We start from the raw sequence: 16,330 nt of genomic DNA, 5'->3' as shown, positions 1-16,330 counted from the left end.
AGACCTCCAGGAAATCACAAGCTCTTGTGAATTGAGAGGAAGGGCATCTTGTGTATTGAGAGGAAGTTGCACCCGGCAAGGCAGTGGCAGAACCAGGCCCAGAAGGGCGCTAGGACAAAGTTGTCCCCAGCGCATCTCCATGGACTTCAGAGCCGTTACACCGGGGAGGAACTTGCCAGTTTCCTACGCTCCCTTGTTTTCTATTTTAATCCAGGTAGAGGAGCAACTGCCTGCCTCTGTGAGAAGCTGCCATGGCGACCATCAGATGGGGCCACCTTGGTTTAAAACAGAGGGGGGCCACAGATTATAGCGGGGGGAAGCAGGGATACAGCTCCTCCTACTCTCTCTGGCTTTGGGGAGCAGTTCCCACGCCCCTGTTAGCTCCCCCACTTCTTTCAATCTATTTAAGACACTGGAGGCAAGAGGTGATATCAGAGTGTTTCCCACAAAGGATCCTTCGCCTTGGAACTCAATTCCCCGTCTTGGTCCCGCAGAGCACAGATTTGTTATCCTGCAGGGACAGGCCGAACTATATTGCCCCACAGGCTTTTGGAAGAGGCCGAGGTCATTACCCTCTTCTGGCAGGTGTGACTCTATCGAAGGTGGGCTGCCCCTCTGCGGAATGCAGGGGTCCTCGCTGTGCCAGGCACCCTTTGCATTAAGTATGGGGTGCTCTGAACCTGGGATCTGAGGAGCAATGAGATCAACGGCCATTAAAAAACCCGGTGCCCATCAAGAGCAAATGTTTGAGCAACAAACTTATTTACAAATATTTTTCTTGTGCCCTAGGGATTTTTGCCAGCTGGAGTGCCCGCAGATCCTCTCCCCGATCGCTATGGAGTGGATCAGGAAGGGGGAAGGATAGCGGAGCTGCAGGACTCAATGCAGTTTTCCAGTAACAAGCCTCATCTGACCCAAGTACCATAATTAAATGTTCCATTTATTCCCCCCCACACACACACACACTCTGCAAGTATGCGGTTCCCCTGGAGCTTTCCTTGTCAATGCTCATATGCTTATTAGGAAATAATCACCCTTGTATGCACTCCAATAGAGCAGCTCTTTCAGAGAAGAAATATATTTATGCTCACATGATTCTTCTGTGTACACATTATTTCCCGCCTCGCACACTCGGCGTAATGAGTGCTACACTCCTTTTATAGCTGGGACCGTCTTTCCACAATGTAGTCCTCTAGGCCTCCTTCCTTGCTTCATTTCAGTCACTCCTAAGAGCCCATTTCAGCAGCACGGCCTGCAAAAATCATGCTAGGCACTGACAAAGTCGAGATTTCCAAAGGAATTTAGGTCCCTTGGTTACCTCGGCTGGGATTTCTTCAGCGACATAAAAGATGGGAACCATCAAAACGCGTGTACATCTTGTAACCACAAAATCATAGACCTGTAACCCATCTCCTTTCCACCCCTCCCATCCTTCCAGCAGTGAGTTGTCTCCTCTCTACCAACTCTGTCTTTCAGACTGGGACTAGAGCTGGTTTGAAGGGGGGGGGGGGAAGGAAGATGAATTTGTTTTTTCCCCAAAATATTCCAAAATTTCCGAACGTTTCAAGTGAGCCCTTCTCAGAAACCTGCTGTCTACGATGCACCGAGCAAACTTGTGACTGATATGCAACACCCCACCATTATTGCTTATGTCTCTGACCCTGCAAATGGAACTATCCACCCGCTTGGGAGCCCCGGTGAAGGGACTCTATGCAGGAGGTTGTCAGCGCAGGATCAGCACTGGGCCCAGTGCCTGGCGATGTTTGCCGGATACAGCGCTTAGTCATGATCGTTTCAGGCTAAAACTGCATGGTAAGAGAACGCCACCTACTGACAGGAACTGAATGATGACTATTTATCTGGATTACCGTAGCACCACAGAAAACCACCCCCTTGTGCTAGGTGCTGTACAAACACAGAACAAAAGGACAGTCTCTGCCCCAGTGAGTCAACAGAGGGGGGAGCACAAGGAAACAATGAGGCATTATTGGGCTGTGGTTTCCGCACTCCAGCAGCCTAACCATTGTCAAGTTGTTTGAAGGCACCCAGGCAGAGAAGAGTTCTGAAAGTGATGAGGAGAAGCGTTGGCAGATGTTTATGGGACGCTCCTCCCACGTGGGGGGAAGGGGGAGGCCAAATCCACTGGCCTAGTTTTTCAAGAGTAATTGGTGATCGGTAGCATCTCAGTTTGTGGGGGGCCCACTTGAGATCCATAAAAGGACCTGATTTTCAAAGGGCAGGTGCTCAGCGCTGTCTGAAGACCAGGCCCCTTTACCCCATCTCAAGTGGATGGTACAAAAATCACTCGTTACTGTGAAACCCTTGGCTGTGTTCTCCTGCGCTCCGATTCAGAGAGGTACAGTACTACCTTCCACTGGGAATACGGAGGAAGCGAAAGCAATTCTTAAAGATCCCAACAGAATCTGTCTGGAAGCAATATTTTATTAGCAGGTCCTGCGACCACCAAATACTTGGCTTCCTTCGCTTTCATCTGACACTAATGTTTATTTTGCTAGGTCTGTCATTAATCTGGAAGCAAATAATAAGCAAATATGGAACTGAAACCAGAAACAAAGGAATACAAGTCAATTTTCCTGCCATCATTCCATCACTCTGACAAAACGCCAGCAAATATACGGCGGGGAGCCATCCTACAGTGGCTGGGGAGACGAGATGTCTTTAACAGATCTTCTCCATCTATGTGAGGCATACTGGATCTGCGTGGGCGAGAGCCTTCAAATTGTGCTTTGCAGCCCTAAAGTAACGCAAGACTGAGTCGAGATGCGGCAGTTGCTAAGGGACTGCAACCAGATGAGCTTTGGGGGAATAACAGGATCATTAGGCATGTAAAATCCCTTTAAAGCAGATAATGCGCAAGGTACCACTGCCATAGGGATAGGAGCCACAGAACAAACACAATAATGCCCTTAGATCCTCCGAGTTTTTGCACAGGGGGCGCACAAGACTGGTGCACTCCGGTGCAAGGGTCAGCCGAGACTGTGGGCAGGCACACACGAGAGTTAGAGGAGGAGGGGGGCAGAAAATTGGCCTATGCTGGTTCATCATTGCGATGAGTACTTAGCTACCCACTCCCTACTTAGGCCTGAATGCTGCTGCTCGGCTGGAGCAGCTTGGGGGTCCTGCAGCAAGATGGGATGGGGGTCTCCTACGCTGCTCCCTGCAGCCAGGCTCAGGCTCCGCCCCAGCGTGGTTCATTTGCTTCAGAACTTTGTGTGGACTCTTTAGCAACAAAACACTAGACTGGACGTTCTGGGGAAGAAACCGATGTTAAGACCAGTCTGACCTGAACAGCACAGGCCAAAGACCGTCATCAAGCGATACCTGCATCCAACCCAATAACAAGACCCCAGATTGGTTTCCTGCTCTCCCCAGAACTCCCACCACACAATGCGAGGACACACACTGTTGAGTCCGGCAGGGGGAGTAACCGCTGACTCATTCTCTAGCATGCAGCAATGCGCTTGGATAGAGGGTGGATTTCAAACTCTTCTGCGATAGGTTAGGAATTCCTCGAGCATGTCTCCAGCTCTAGAGCGTGGGTTTTGGTGGAGCATCATCTGCTGCAGCCAGGTTTGTGGAGGGGGAAAGCTCAGATGAGAGATTAGACCCACCACGTGGCATATGGGAGAGCTATACAGGAGGATATTACTGCTGATAATGCAGCCAGCCAGCCAGCATGGAATCTTGTTTCCCTTCCAAACTCTATCGACAATAATATGCTCTCACAAAGACCGTCCCTCCCCACCCCCTTCCCCGATCTCAACCACATGAAAGTGCTCAGTTTTCTGTTCAGCATTAGGAGGGAATTTTTTTCAGCAGAGTAATATTTACAGAGGGAGAGTGGCGGTTGCTGAGTCCGCTCCGGCTCATGCCCGTCACCAATTCCTTAATATGAAGCAGATGGACGGTTTTGAAAAGTACAGCCAGGGGAAGTAGGAGGAAGCAGCACCAACCCCAGCTCCTCTAAACCCGAACCCTCTAACCGATCAGAGCGACACTATCTCTAGTTAAAGACCAAATAAAGTGAGATTCCCCATCCCATGGGTCAGTCATTACAACCGTACCAGACCAACAGGCTATGCAGAAAGAGAAAAGCTTATCCCTTCCTTGGGATACGACTACCAGCTTTTCACTGGATGCTCTCTAGCCGGGATCTTCTGTCTAATGCCAATCTCAGCACACAAGACCACGAGCTTCTTTATGGGTTGCAAGGAATAAAACTCTGAGCTTTCATCACGATCATCAAAACCAGCCTCCCCGCTCCATCCAAAGCCCAGCACAGAAATCTAGAGACATGTTCATCACGTTTATTCCCACAGCATCCATAAACCCATCGGGAGGAAAATAAATCAACAGTTTGAGATGTATTGAGTATGAAGTAGAGTTTGCCTCATAAAAAGGTTTGACAGGGAGATTGCTATCTGGCTTTCAAAGGCCTTTGTAGTAGAAATGGAAGATCTGTCCCTTAGGCCTGGAACAGGGTTTGAACCTTAAACGTCCAGGGCTAGAAGCGTTGCCCCCTACTGCTTGAGCTAAAGGAATTACTCCACTAGCTTGCAACTGCAGTAGGCTGTTATCCCCTTCAGCAGACCAGCCACTAGAGGGAGACAAAGGCCCACACTTTCTTAATGTGCGTTAGACATTGGATAAATGGTTGTTCTGAATGGTGTCATTCTTCCCTCAGTACTGAACCAATACCCGAGCAGGGCCATAGGTGTCACTGTGCCATATCATTCAGAGGAGACTGAAATCCTGACCACTCAGTCATTAAAAATGTCATAGTACTTAAAAAAAAAAAAATGGTATTCTGGCCAAACTCCATCTCAAGGAATTACATTCTGCTTCCCTAAATCCTCGCTACAGTTTCACAGAGGTATTGTGGTTCTTTACTTCCTACCCCATAGTGTCGTGCTGTTAAACACAATGTTCCACCCCAGAGGTGGATGCATTTCCACTGTGGTGAAGTAATACCTATACATCCCCTTCCTCCCCCACAGAGATGTTGTGGAAAGGGTGTTCAGATCCTCAGATCTCAAGGTGTTACAGAAGTGTGAAGTACCGCGGTAAAATTATGTGAGGGCCTCTGGGTTTCCTTTGGTTAATAGTGGTGGTTATGGTAGCATAACTTCTGGCAGCCTGCTGGACTGAAAACCAATTCTTTCACCCTGCTGCCTTCATGCAACAGCTGGAGATGTTCTCGGAAACTCCATGCCTCCCAATTCAATTAACATATTGGCATCCTACATCTCATCACTCCCAGAGCTCTTATTTATAGCACATGTGAGGCCAAATTTCACCCTCTGATGCATGCAAAGAATTGTCATCGACCTCCAACACAGCCACATATATATACCAGAAGCACTTTTTGGTCCCCAGCTCCACTTCTCGATGTTTATCTCATTCGTCACTAAAGCAAAATGCTCTTCTTACATGTCCTTTCCCCCCAGTAATGATTAGCCATCAAACCAGACTATAATCACAAGGACATTGTCAATTTACATACCACTATTTTAAAACCTTTACCTCCAACCCCCCAATTCGCTAGTTAGAGTCACAGGGGGAATACATCACTACAGGCTATTTCCTTATTGAATTCAGTCCCTCACCCACCCACCATGATGCATGCACTTACTGAGTTAGAACTGGACAACTGCCAACACCACATTTGTTTTGCTAGAAAGAAAAATTGCATGGAATTTTGCAAACAAATTCAGAAAAGAACACTTTGCAATTCCGGAGCACCAAGCAAACATTAATGAAGCCTAAAACCACCCCCAATGAAGCCAACAGGAATAATTTGACAAGGGGAAATGGAGGCACGGGAAAGTTAAGTGACTTGCCCAAGTCACAATGAGTCAGTGGCAGAGCCAGGAATAGGATGCACAAATTATTGGGTTCAACACAGGACGAAGTAGATGAAATTCTGTGATCTGTGATATACAGGAGGTCAGACTAAATGGTCTAATGGTCCCTTCTGGCCTTCGTATCTGAGTTCTGACTTCCAAACCACTGCTCCAACCACTAGACCACATAAGCAAGAAATCAAATATGGGGCCTCCACATTTATACCCTGTTCCTTCCTACTGTCAGGGTGATCAGAAGTTCTTTGACTTCCAAACTGTGTTAAGTTCTGAGACTGAAAATATAAGACCAAATTCTATTTTATGGCCTTTTTTAACCAAAGAGTCATCTGAAAACAAACCCTCTCCTAGCGCTCAATACAGCTGCGTAGGCCATTTTCTATATGTGTTGTACAAGGTGAAAGCTATCGAGGGACAGTTCCCCACAGATGTTAAACACGTAACTTCAGCTGGCTTGTGAAATACTGGTTTCATGCGCTGGCCTCTGACTAGGCATTCAAAGGCCACATGGTAACCTCAGCCATCTGGCTGAGGGCATAAACAAGTGAAATTACAATGATGCATTTGCTGTTTGCAGTACAGCTGAGACCTATACAGGGGCCAGGCGGGTGGAAGTCAAACCTGATCTTATTGCTCCTTTTTACTTTGCACCGTAACCGTCAATGAACTCAAGTTCAACCCAAACCTCAAAACCACCACCACCAGGATTCTTTCCTGTATTTTAAGAGGGGTATCCGGACGTGGTGGCTTACATTTGTCAACACTGGTTTATTATTGTAGGGTTGCCGCTGAGTGCTGGGCTGCACAACCTGGTTTGTTATTGTAGGGTTGCCTCTGAATGGTGAGATGGTGGCACTGAATTTTTTTATTTTTTTTTAAATCATCATCACAGAAGCATTTGCTTTGAGGGAACTTAATGGACTTTGCAAACTAATAAACTAATTTTTTTGCACTTCAAGAGACATCAACTTGAAACAAAAATCACAATCCCCTCTGAAAAACTTTTACCTAAATATTTACGCCTTAGATTACGCTAAACAAATGAGATCAGAAAAATCTCTCTTTTGGCCAGTTTGTTTACTCTGCATTTGCCAGCATTTTATTGCCAGCTTCACTCCTTCCCGGGGACCAGTTGGGCTCCCTGTCCCAAGCCCCAGCACCGAGACATTATTCGCATGCACCTTGGTGGGTGAACTCCCTTTCCCAGGCATCATGAGAGGGCATCTCCAAAGAACAGCAGCAGCAAAGCGAACACTGAAGAGGCAAAAGGAAGATGCATGGCTGGGGAGGTGGGAGCGGGCGTATGTTCAATGAGATCGCTCCTTAGCCTGCCCTAAAGACCCTTCTAAACATCAGTAAGGGAGCAGGAATCCCTCAGGAAATTAGTCAATTAAAAATAATAATTGAAGTTGATTGTCCCTTTAATAACAAGGCTCTTACAACACCTTCGCCCCCTGCATCTCCTCTGTCCGCGGAACCCAAATTCCGAGGACTGGACTTAATCGTTCCCATACAGATACCATGGCACTTGTTCAGACATAAGAGTGCACAGTTGGCGCCGAGACAGCTGCTGCAGATGCTGCTTCACTTATTCACTCAGTCGAGAGCCTTCAGACAAAAGGCCCCACTGTATTTAAATGCAAAGTAGCCTGGTCACCCGGCTCCGGAAACGGTGCAATAAGCCAGAGCCGGGATTGATCCTGAGAGGTGCCGAGCACCTGAATTCCAAGAGGGTTGCCCCAAGAGCTGCAGACACTCGGGTCCAGACCCTGGGAAAGCTTTCACTGTGCGTGGGTAGGACCCTGGCCACCATGGCAGCCAGCGTGGATTCACACGTGATCACCATGGCTGAATTTAGGAGAGTGGAGGACAGCTCCCAACCAGGAGGCACAGCGGGAAGGTCTCCCAAGCTGACCCCTGTCATCCAGGGCTGTCACCACACCTGTCCTGGGCGTCACTAATGGCAAAGCCGTGCACTGCGTGCTGTCAAACGCTGCCATGGAGAACGCCCTGGAGATTGTGCCAAAGAGAACAAGAGCAGAGACAGAAGTCTGGGGTCCCGGCCACTCAGCGAACCCTCCACCTTGTTCCGCCTGTCCACACACCGAGGGGTCTCAGGGAACATGCACGGGGACCAGCAGCTCGGCCTAACTCTGGCTGGATCCTGACTCAGTGCATGGACCCGAGCAAGTCACAAAGAGCCTAAGCATATTCGGGGTTAATTCCCACTGAAACCAATGGGCGTTCGGCACTGAACTGGCTTTGGTGCTTCTCAAACCCCCCCCAGACATCTAGCCGCATCTTTAGCGCCTAAACATCTTTGACAATGGGCCTAATTTTCAGTTTCAGGTGGGTTGCTGAGCACCCACCACACCAGTTAAAGCCTGAGAGAGCTTTGGGGGATCGGGACCTTTAAACCAAGCTTCCTAATCTGTCTCACTGTTCACCCCCGCTGTGATAAAAATGCCTGCCTCTTTGGGGTGCTGCAGAAATGGGCTAGGCTGTGGGTGTCCTGTGCTTTAGGGGTGACCTTGCTGTGTGTATTGCTATTAAGGCTGGCTCAGCACCCTCACAAAAGGACATGACCCTGCGTGGTATTTCATACCCTGATTTGGGGATTCTCCCACACGGAGGGGAGAAATCAAAGTGGCATTAAAAAAACAACAAAAATATAAACCCTCAACAAACGACCACCCACGCAAAAATCTCTCAGAGCCGGCACAATTTACAGCCAGGGTTGGCGCAGTCCCCCAATGCCGGACGACTGGATTTTCTATCCTGCAATGCTGAGATCAGATGCAACTGTGATGTCAGCCCCCAAATCCCAGGCCTTGCTGTGTCGGCATTTGGGTCGGGCCCTGCTATACAAAGAGGAGATTAGGATTTAAAGCAAACAGGGGTGCTGGGGGGGAGGGGGGGGGAGGGGGAGAGGCGCTTTACAATAATGTTGCGATGCTTAACAACAATCCTTTCACAGGGTGCGTTGGGGATTTGTTTTTTGTCCTGAGCCCGTTGGCTCTGGCAGGAGAGTATTTGCCTCCGTAAGCGTCCCTTTGTTTAATTTCACGCCACCAGACAGCAGGCGGGTTGTGGCGACATGTGATGGAGCAGGCCACGTAGGCACCATGAATGGGCATCTTACATCAAGGATCTATCATTCAGGTCTCAGGCACTGACCCAACTACCTGCTTTCCTTAATGCCAATTTGGATTGTAAAGCACTTATGTAGATTATTATTTACGGTAGCGCCTACGGACCAGGCGAGATGGGGACCGCATGGTGCTAGGTGCTGTACTAACAAAGAGATCATCCCAGCCCCCAAAGAGTTTACAGTCGAAATAGACAAGACAGATAGTGGGTATGGCATAGAGCTAGAGCATACAAGCAAAGTGATGGTTTGCAAACAGCATGTTGGTGCCCCAATTTGGGAGAAAGTGACAAAGAGTCCTATGGCACCTTATAGACTAACAGACGTATTGGAGCATAAGCTTTCGTGGGTGAATACCCACTTCGTCATGAAAGCTTATGCTCCAATACGTCTGTTAGTCTATAAGGTGCCACAGGACTATTTGTCACAATTTGGGAGGGGTTTTTTGGTTGTTTTTCACAAAGCATTCAAAACAATAAAAAAGATAGATGTAAACATCACTCTTAGAGTTCACTCAATAATCACCGAAATGCATCCACCTCAGAGGAGGAATATAGCACTATTAACAGCTCACAGTAACAGCACACAACAGTTTAGGAAGGAAACAAAGGAACATTAAATTCACCCAATACTTTAGAAACACAGAAAATATACATACAATATAGCTTATGAATTGCTTATATAACAAATTCAACTTCCCGACAAAAGCTTTTGGTTTAATTATCATATTTTTCCCAGCAGCAAGGTCTGTGGGAGCAGGTGTTTCGACCTGGGTTTTGTCCAAACTAAGCTGATTTTGTGATTTTATGAGAACTGCTTTTATGAAGAGCTAAATTCGACTACATGAGCAATCTGCAGCTTTCTGTGAAGTTACAGTCATAGCATCATCATTGGTTGACCATGCCCTGAATGTAGCAACTACAGGAGCCGGATCCCCTCATTTCAACCCTTAGAGGGTTCTCCACAAAGTACCATTATTGTGATACGAGACTGCCCGACTGCCAAACGGTACTGGTGGGACAGGGGAGACTGTGTGTGTGTCTGTCTATGTGTGTGGACGCGGGTGGGGAGCTTGCAGAGATGTTTAAGACAGCCAGACCCATTCTGTGGATAAACACGGGGGAGCTCATCGCACCTTCGCCAGCAATCGCAGAGAAAGATTTTGTCCCTCCACCAAACTCACCGGATTGGTTCGGGCTTCAAGTGGTAATTGAGGGCGGAGACAATAACGCTTTCAGAGAAAGGCGGCTTCCCGACGGCTCTCTGGACGTCGAGGTGAGCGGAGTTGCAGAGGGCATGGACGCCGGTGTCCGTTCGGCTGGAGACGTAGAACTTGATGGGAGTGACGGGTCTGAGATTCTGTGCCGCCCGCTGCAATCCAACAGAAGGGACAGTGAGCAAGGGATTCGCAAGGAGGCATTAGGACACAACGCCGTGTTCTTCGGCTCTCCCACGTGCCCTCTCCTGCACCACGGCAATCAACGGGAGCAGAAGCGAGGCATGTTTATAGGCCTGGTCCCACTGAAGTGATCTGACCTTTGCACTGGTAGAGCATCAATCGTACACATTTAACTCAAGCACATGCAGCAAACGGAACTTCCTGCATCTGTTCACCTGCTTCTTCCTTTGAAACTTCTTTTATACAGTTACACACCAGGGAAAAGAGAACTCCCCACTCCAAGCCCTCTACACATTCACCATGACTCAGTGCTAAGTACTGGCCTCCGATCGTTTGAGCAGGAAACAAAACCAGCCAGCTCTGTCACTGGCAAATATTTAATAATGTTTTCCCGGTTCTCATCAAAGGATCCATTCTGCAAGGGGCTGGGGTCCATCAGCTTTCAAGGACATCAACAGGAGTCCAATTCAGACGCCTCAGCCCCTTGCAGAAAGCAGACCAGTGGGTGCTTTCGTTTCTTTGAGGCCAACAACAAAACGAAACCCAATTTTCAAACACGACGGGGTGATTTTGGGGGCCCAGTTTCAGACACTTTAAAGGGGCCTGATTTTCACACAGTACGGCGCATTTGCCCTCTGAGAATCAGGCCCCTTTAAAAGACACCTTAGGCTGGACACCCAAAGATGGAGGCACTCAAAATCCCTAGTCACCGCTGTAGATGTAGGCCGTTGCTTTTCATACAATTGTCATCAGGGAAGAAGGAATCACATACAACAGATGTTAGTCACAATGCTTAATGCACGACTGGAAGGTGCCCAGACACTGTGGTGACGAGGATGGTATAAAAACCTAGCCAGAACAGAAGATCGAAGAGGAGGTTGGCTGGTTGTTTTGTAAAGGTTGGTCCTGCTTTGAGCAGGGGATTGGACTAGATGACCTCCTGAGGTCTCTTCCAACCCTAATATTCTATGATTCTAAGGTGACTTCCCCTTTAGGGTGACCCAGATTCTAAATCCAGTTTTCCACCAAGATATGGCTGTCTCAGATTTTCCCTAGCCCTGGTCACTCTTCCCACAGTGCCATATGGATTGACTGAGCAGAGATGGCATTTAGCAGAGTGGCAGGTCAGGTGGGCAAATCCATTCCCCTTCTCGGTGACCCTTACAAACTGAGGCAAGACAACCGTTTGCATTTTAAGTCACAGCTTAGACATGACATTTAGTCGATGCACCCAGCGTTTACGTGCAACCCAGCAGCTTATCCTGTGATTGGTGAGTAACTGCATTTACAGTGATTTACCGCCTGTTCTCATTTGCGGACCCCTAAAACATTTCGAATGGAGGTGCAGACCCCTTTGGAAATCTTAGACATAGTCTATGGACCATCAGCGGTCCGCAGACCAGAGGCTTCCTTACAATGCTATTGATCTTAGCCTGACTCTATGCACACACCCCTAAAAGAACATGGAAGCCATTTACTCAAGAGACACATCAGCAGCACCTAGGGACCGATCCAGCACCCCTGCAGTTTTGACACCAGACTTTAGCAGGTGCAGGGTTCACCCTTTCATTTTCAGAGCAGACCCCAGCTGAATAAAATATCTCAAGCCAAAGATTCCTCCCACCCATAAAGGGAGCAATAGGCTTCCATCAATTATTAAGATCAGAGGAGGGGCCAGCAGATCAGACTAACAGTAACACAGCACCTAGCTCATGCATTTCATTAGTCTCAGGAATAAATGCTATCGCCCAAGGATCAAGGCACTTCCCCATTAATACGCACATGTAGCGTTGGAGCTGATGCAAGGACATACACGCAGGGATATGAGTGACGGGATAAACCATACGGACTCAAGTCACACCCTTCTATTCATTGGTCACGTATGTTACTATGACACAGAATTGGGCTGCTCCTGTTTAAAAATACTGCCTCTCTTTCCTAGTGAGAGTCATCTTAGCATTGATGCGATGTCCTGCTAACACGACTGGGACGTTAGTCACAGCAAGACTAAAATTAAAATGACTACGGGCAATATATTATTTATAGAGCGAGGGGACTGTATTTTACTAGTGCCACCATACCGCCCTTGAATCACACCGCAGCTGTGAAGTGAGATGGGGGGGAGAGGGAAGGGGGGACGACGGGACGGGACAGTTAAAAATTACACCCAATAATACTAAAAATCACCATTTTTAAACCAAGGGTAGCGGAAGTACTTTAATATCTGCAAGGTTCTGCACCACAGCACAGCTTCCACAGTGAATTAAACACCTTTTGAAAGGGATTTCAGTTCCCATTCCCCACCACTCTCCTCCCCAACAGCTGTTCCCCCCCCCCTTCCTCCTTTGCCCCATAACAAAGGGCTGGAAAAAACAAACAGGTGCGATATCTTTACTGCCCCCCTACTGGGAAAGTAAAGAAAAACCCCGATAAATGAGTCATTAATGTGGTGTCCTCTAAGAGACTCTAATGCAGCTAATTAGGCGTGTCTGCGTGCACGAGCTAGGACGAATTACGTTTTCTTAAAAACCCTAGTGAAGACAGGGCAGGTTTTATTTTAACACGTGAGTGGGTAGGAGCCTAGGGTTCACCAGGACTGACTTTACACATTTTAAAATACAACTTGTCCTGTCTACACTCCAGTTTTCAAAGCATGTTCGCGATCTCATTGTGCAAGCACACCTTTCAGCCTCATGTTCACCGGCCCCTAGGGAGAGACTAAGGCAGTTAGCCAGAGGGGGGAGGACGGAGGGGGACGGAGAGAGATCAGAAAGATGGGCTGAAAAAGAAATAAAGGAGAAACCCAGATTAATGGCTAGCATTGGCTCTCACTCCCCCCCCCAAGGAAACCAAGCAGTGATCTTTATTAGATTTCAATTTGGTACCGAGAGTCAATAAAGTTTTAACCGCTCACTCGGAAATACCTTCCAGGCTCCTGCTATTTTAGCAGAGAGGATTCTGGACTCTTAGAAACGTACCATTATAAAGGATGGGGAGGAGCGCAAAAATGTAACTGAACTGCAGGGGGAAGGCCTGGGAACCAGAACACACCCCACCCGAGCCTTTTCCTCTTCCTAGTCCTTTTCTTGGAGCTCACATGTGGTTACAATTAACATTGAAAATCTTTATTTATTACCCTTTAGCAGAGAGGAGCAGACAGAAATTAAACAGTTTTCTTTAGCAGACCTTGACATGTGGCTCCGCGACTTATGGTAAAGCTGAGGTTGCATTTATAGAGCAAACTTGCAAGAAGACGTGTTTGGGTTTAGCAGATTTTGTCAGGCATAGGAGAAGCGCAGCAGATCCACCCTTGGGGAACGGGGCTAGAGCCTGGGAAACACCCTGCTTGGCTTGGTATGGATTTGTGTCTGCTTGGGCTCAGGACTCAGCGGGATCCCCACACCCACCCCATCCCTTCTCCAGCCCCTTTCAAGCCTGTGTCTGAACAGCACTGGAAGGTACTGCAGTGAGAGCCATGCGCTGAGGTTTGGATCTCACCCCTCTGCCTGGGAGAAAGTCTCTCTTTTTGGAGAATAGACTGGAAAAGAAGCGTGGACCGTAGGATCCAAGCAGGGCTGACTGACTGACTGGCACATGGGGAACAATGAACCCCAGAGAGACACAACTGGACGATGGGGACAAAGAAAAGCTATTTTCACAGCTGCCTCCATCCAGCAGGCATCCTTCCCATGCAGAACTCTCTGGAGAGGAAACTGAAGGATCTATGTGCTGAACATTCAAGGAATAACCAACAACAAAACCGGAGCTATTAAAAGCTATTTTCCCTCCAGCCCAGCAGCCACGTGGTCTTTAATAGATATTACAAGTGACTCCTGCACCAGATTCCTTTTTAATAGCTCAGTGGAAGCACGTCCTAATTAATCTCCCCAATGCGGAGCATTGCTGAACTGCTGACCCCCGTTGCAAGCAACTCACAAATGACCCCTTCACTTATAAGAGTGTCCCATAATTGGACCATCCAGATGTCCTTTGAGCCTATATGCAGCTGGTGGTTTGTTTCCCCCTGATTCCCACAATGCTAATCTGCTAATATCACCCGTACTGAATTATGAAAAGATGCATTATTTACTCTTCAGTAATTTCAGGGAAAAGCCTGATGACAAAATAAAAACACTTTGGCCCTGCACAGTGCTTTTCATCGGAGGAACTCACCCCGGCATTACTGATATTAATTAAGCCTCCCAAATACCTCCCCTGGGTATTATCTCGGAGATCCAAATGAGGAAACTGAGGCAGAAGGATTAAGCGACTTGCCCAAGGTCACCCAGCAAGTGGCTGGTACAGCTGGGACTAGAGTCTAGGATTGAAGGGTCTCCTCTCACTTGTGCTGTTTTCACACCAGTGTAACTCTGCTGACTTGAATGGACTTACTCCTGATCACTCCAGTGCAAACGAGAGGAGGATCGGGCCTTAGAAGTCCCCAGGTGCTGGTTCTTAGCCCACATTGCATCCAAGTGTCCTCACTTTAGCAGATGTTCATTTCTGAGGGCTCTGCCATTTGATGGCTTGACACATGCTGGAGGTGCCTCATTTACCTAGATCCAGTCAACTTTCTATTGGACTTTACTTTCTGGTGTGCAGTCTCTCCAGCCAACAGTATTCCTTGAGCTGGGATACACATCCAAGGGTTTCACTTTACCCTGAATTCCTGCCTACGCTGTGATGCATGAAAAGAACCACTTGCAGTTAGCTGGGCTGTTCTTCTCACAGGTCATTCGCGAAGCGTTTCCACATTTAGAACCGCATGAAGTGCCAGAATGCTATGGATCCACGTCCCGTATTGCTATTATTCTTCTGGGGCCCATCCTCCCCTCAGTCCACACACCTGCGAACTGCAAGGATCCCATCTATTTCCACGGAAACTGGGTTCGGTCCCAATTTAGAAGCTCTGGCACAAGGGCCACAAGCCAAGGCTGAGCTGAGAGATTTGCAGAGGGAGGGAATAAAGTCCTAGTGTGTTGGGGGAAGGGGTGAAGCTCTGGAACCCTACCTGTAAATCCTTTTTTTTTTTTTTTTTAAACAACAATGAACCTTGCACCGTTCAATGCAATCTTGTGCCTGGGAAACGTAAGAAAAAATCTCAAATTTCCCAATCCAACTCCCATTCAAATCAATGGGACTGACTTCAGTGGGAGCTGGGCCCTTAAAGTATCCTGAAGAGACAGGGAATAACAGGAATCCCCGGTAGGTCCAGCAGGATCCAGAGAAGAAGGACAGAGTCCTGCAGAGCCAGGGAAATCTCGGCTCCTGTTTGAACACTGCCTGCAGAAGAGGAGCCAGAGAGACATCACCTGCAGTGCTGCAGCCTATAGAAAGAGTTGGTTTTCAGCTCTCTGACCCAGGTCCAATTGCCCTTTAAAGGTTAAAACAGACATTGAGCGTGGCTCTACACAGCCCATGGAAGCAAGCGCTCCCAGCCCGGCTTCAGAGACGGGCTAGCAGGACACAGCTCTGAAGTTGGGGCTCGTGCTCGTGCTCTGAAGCCTTCAGGGCAGGGTGGCAGTCTATGTACTTGGGGATGGGAGGGGCTGACTGACTACAGACACAAAGAAGGGAGGCCCAGTCAAATAAGTCTGAGAACCACTGAGCTGGGGAAGCAGTTAGAAAAACTCCATGGTAAGCTTGTTACATGAGGTCTCTCAGCTCTATCCCGGACATCAGAAGTCACCCAGCCACGATACCTGCCTAACTGCGATGCTTGACGTATTGAACCCACAGAGATAGCAGAAACTCTGGCTGCAGGGCCAAATTCTATCGGCGACAACGGTGCAGCTCTCCTGATTCCAGTGACGTTTCCCCTCAGTTACACTGGGGTAAGCCCAGGGCCGGCTCCAGGCACCAGCCCAGCAAGCAGGTGCTTGCGGCGGCCAAAGGAGAGGG

The 16,330-nt window shown here is 48.2% G+C and overlaps 1 protein-coding gene across 1 annotated transcript in view; it reads right to left on the bottom strand.

Annotated features, from left to right (window-relative positions):
* PUSL1 (pseudouridine synthase like 1) overlaps window positions 1-16,330 on the bottom strand; it is a 67,087-nt gene that overhangs the window by 37,374 nt on the left and 13,383 nt on the right. Inside the window, exon 3 of the mRNA XM_065421429.1 lies at window positions 10,214-10,401. Within this exon, the coding sequence (XP_065277501.1) occupies window positions 10,214-10,401 (188 nt within the window). The remainder of the gene's footprint in view (window positions 1-10,213; window positions 10,402-16,330) is intronic.

The sequence above is a fragment of the Emys orbicularis genome, chromosome 22 (genome assembly GCF_028017835.1).
Source record: "Emys orbicularis isolate rEmyOrb1 chromosome 22, rEmyOrb1.hap1, whole genome shotgun sequence".
NCBI lineage: Eukaryota > Metazoa > Chordata > Testudines > Emydidae > Emys > Emys orbicularis.
Note: the sequence above shows the minus strand (reverse complement) of the source record. Positions and strands in the feature narration are given on the sequence as shown.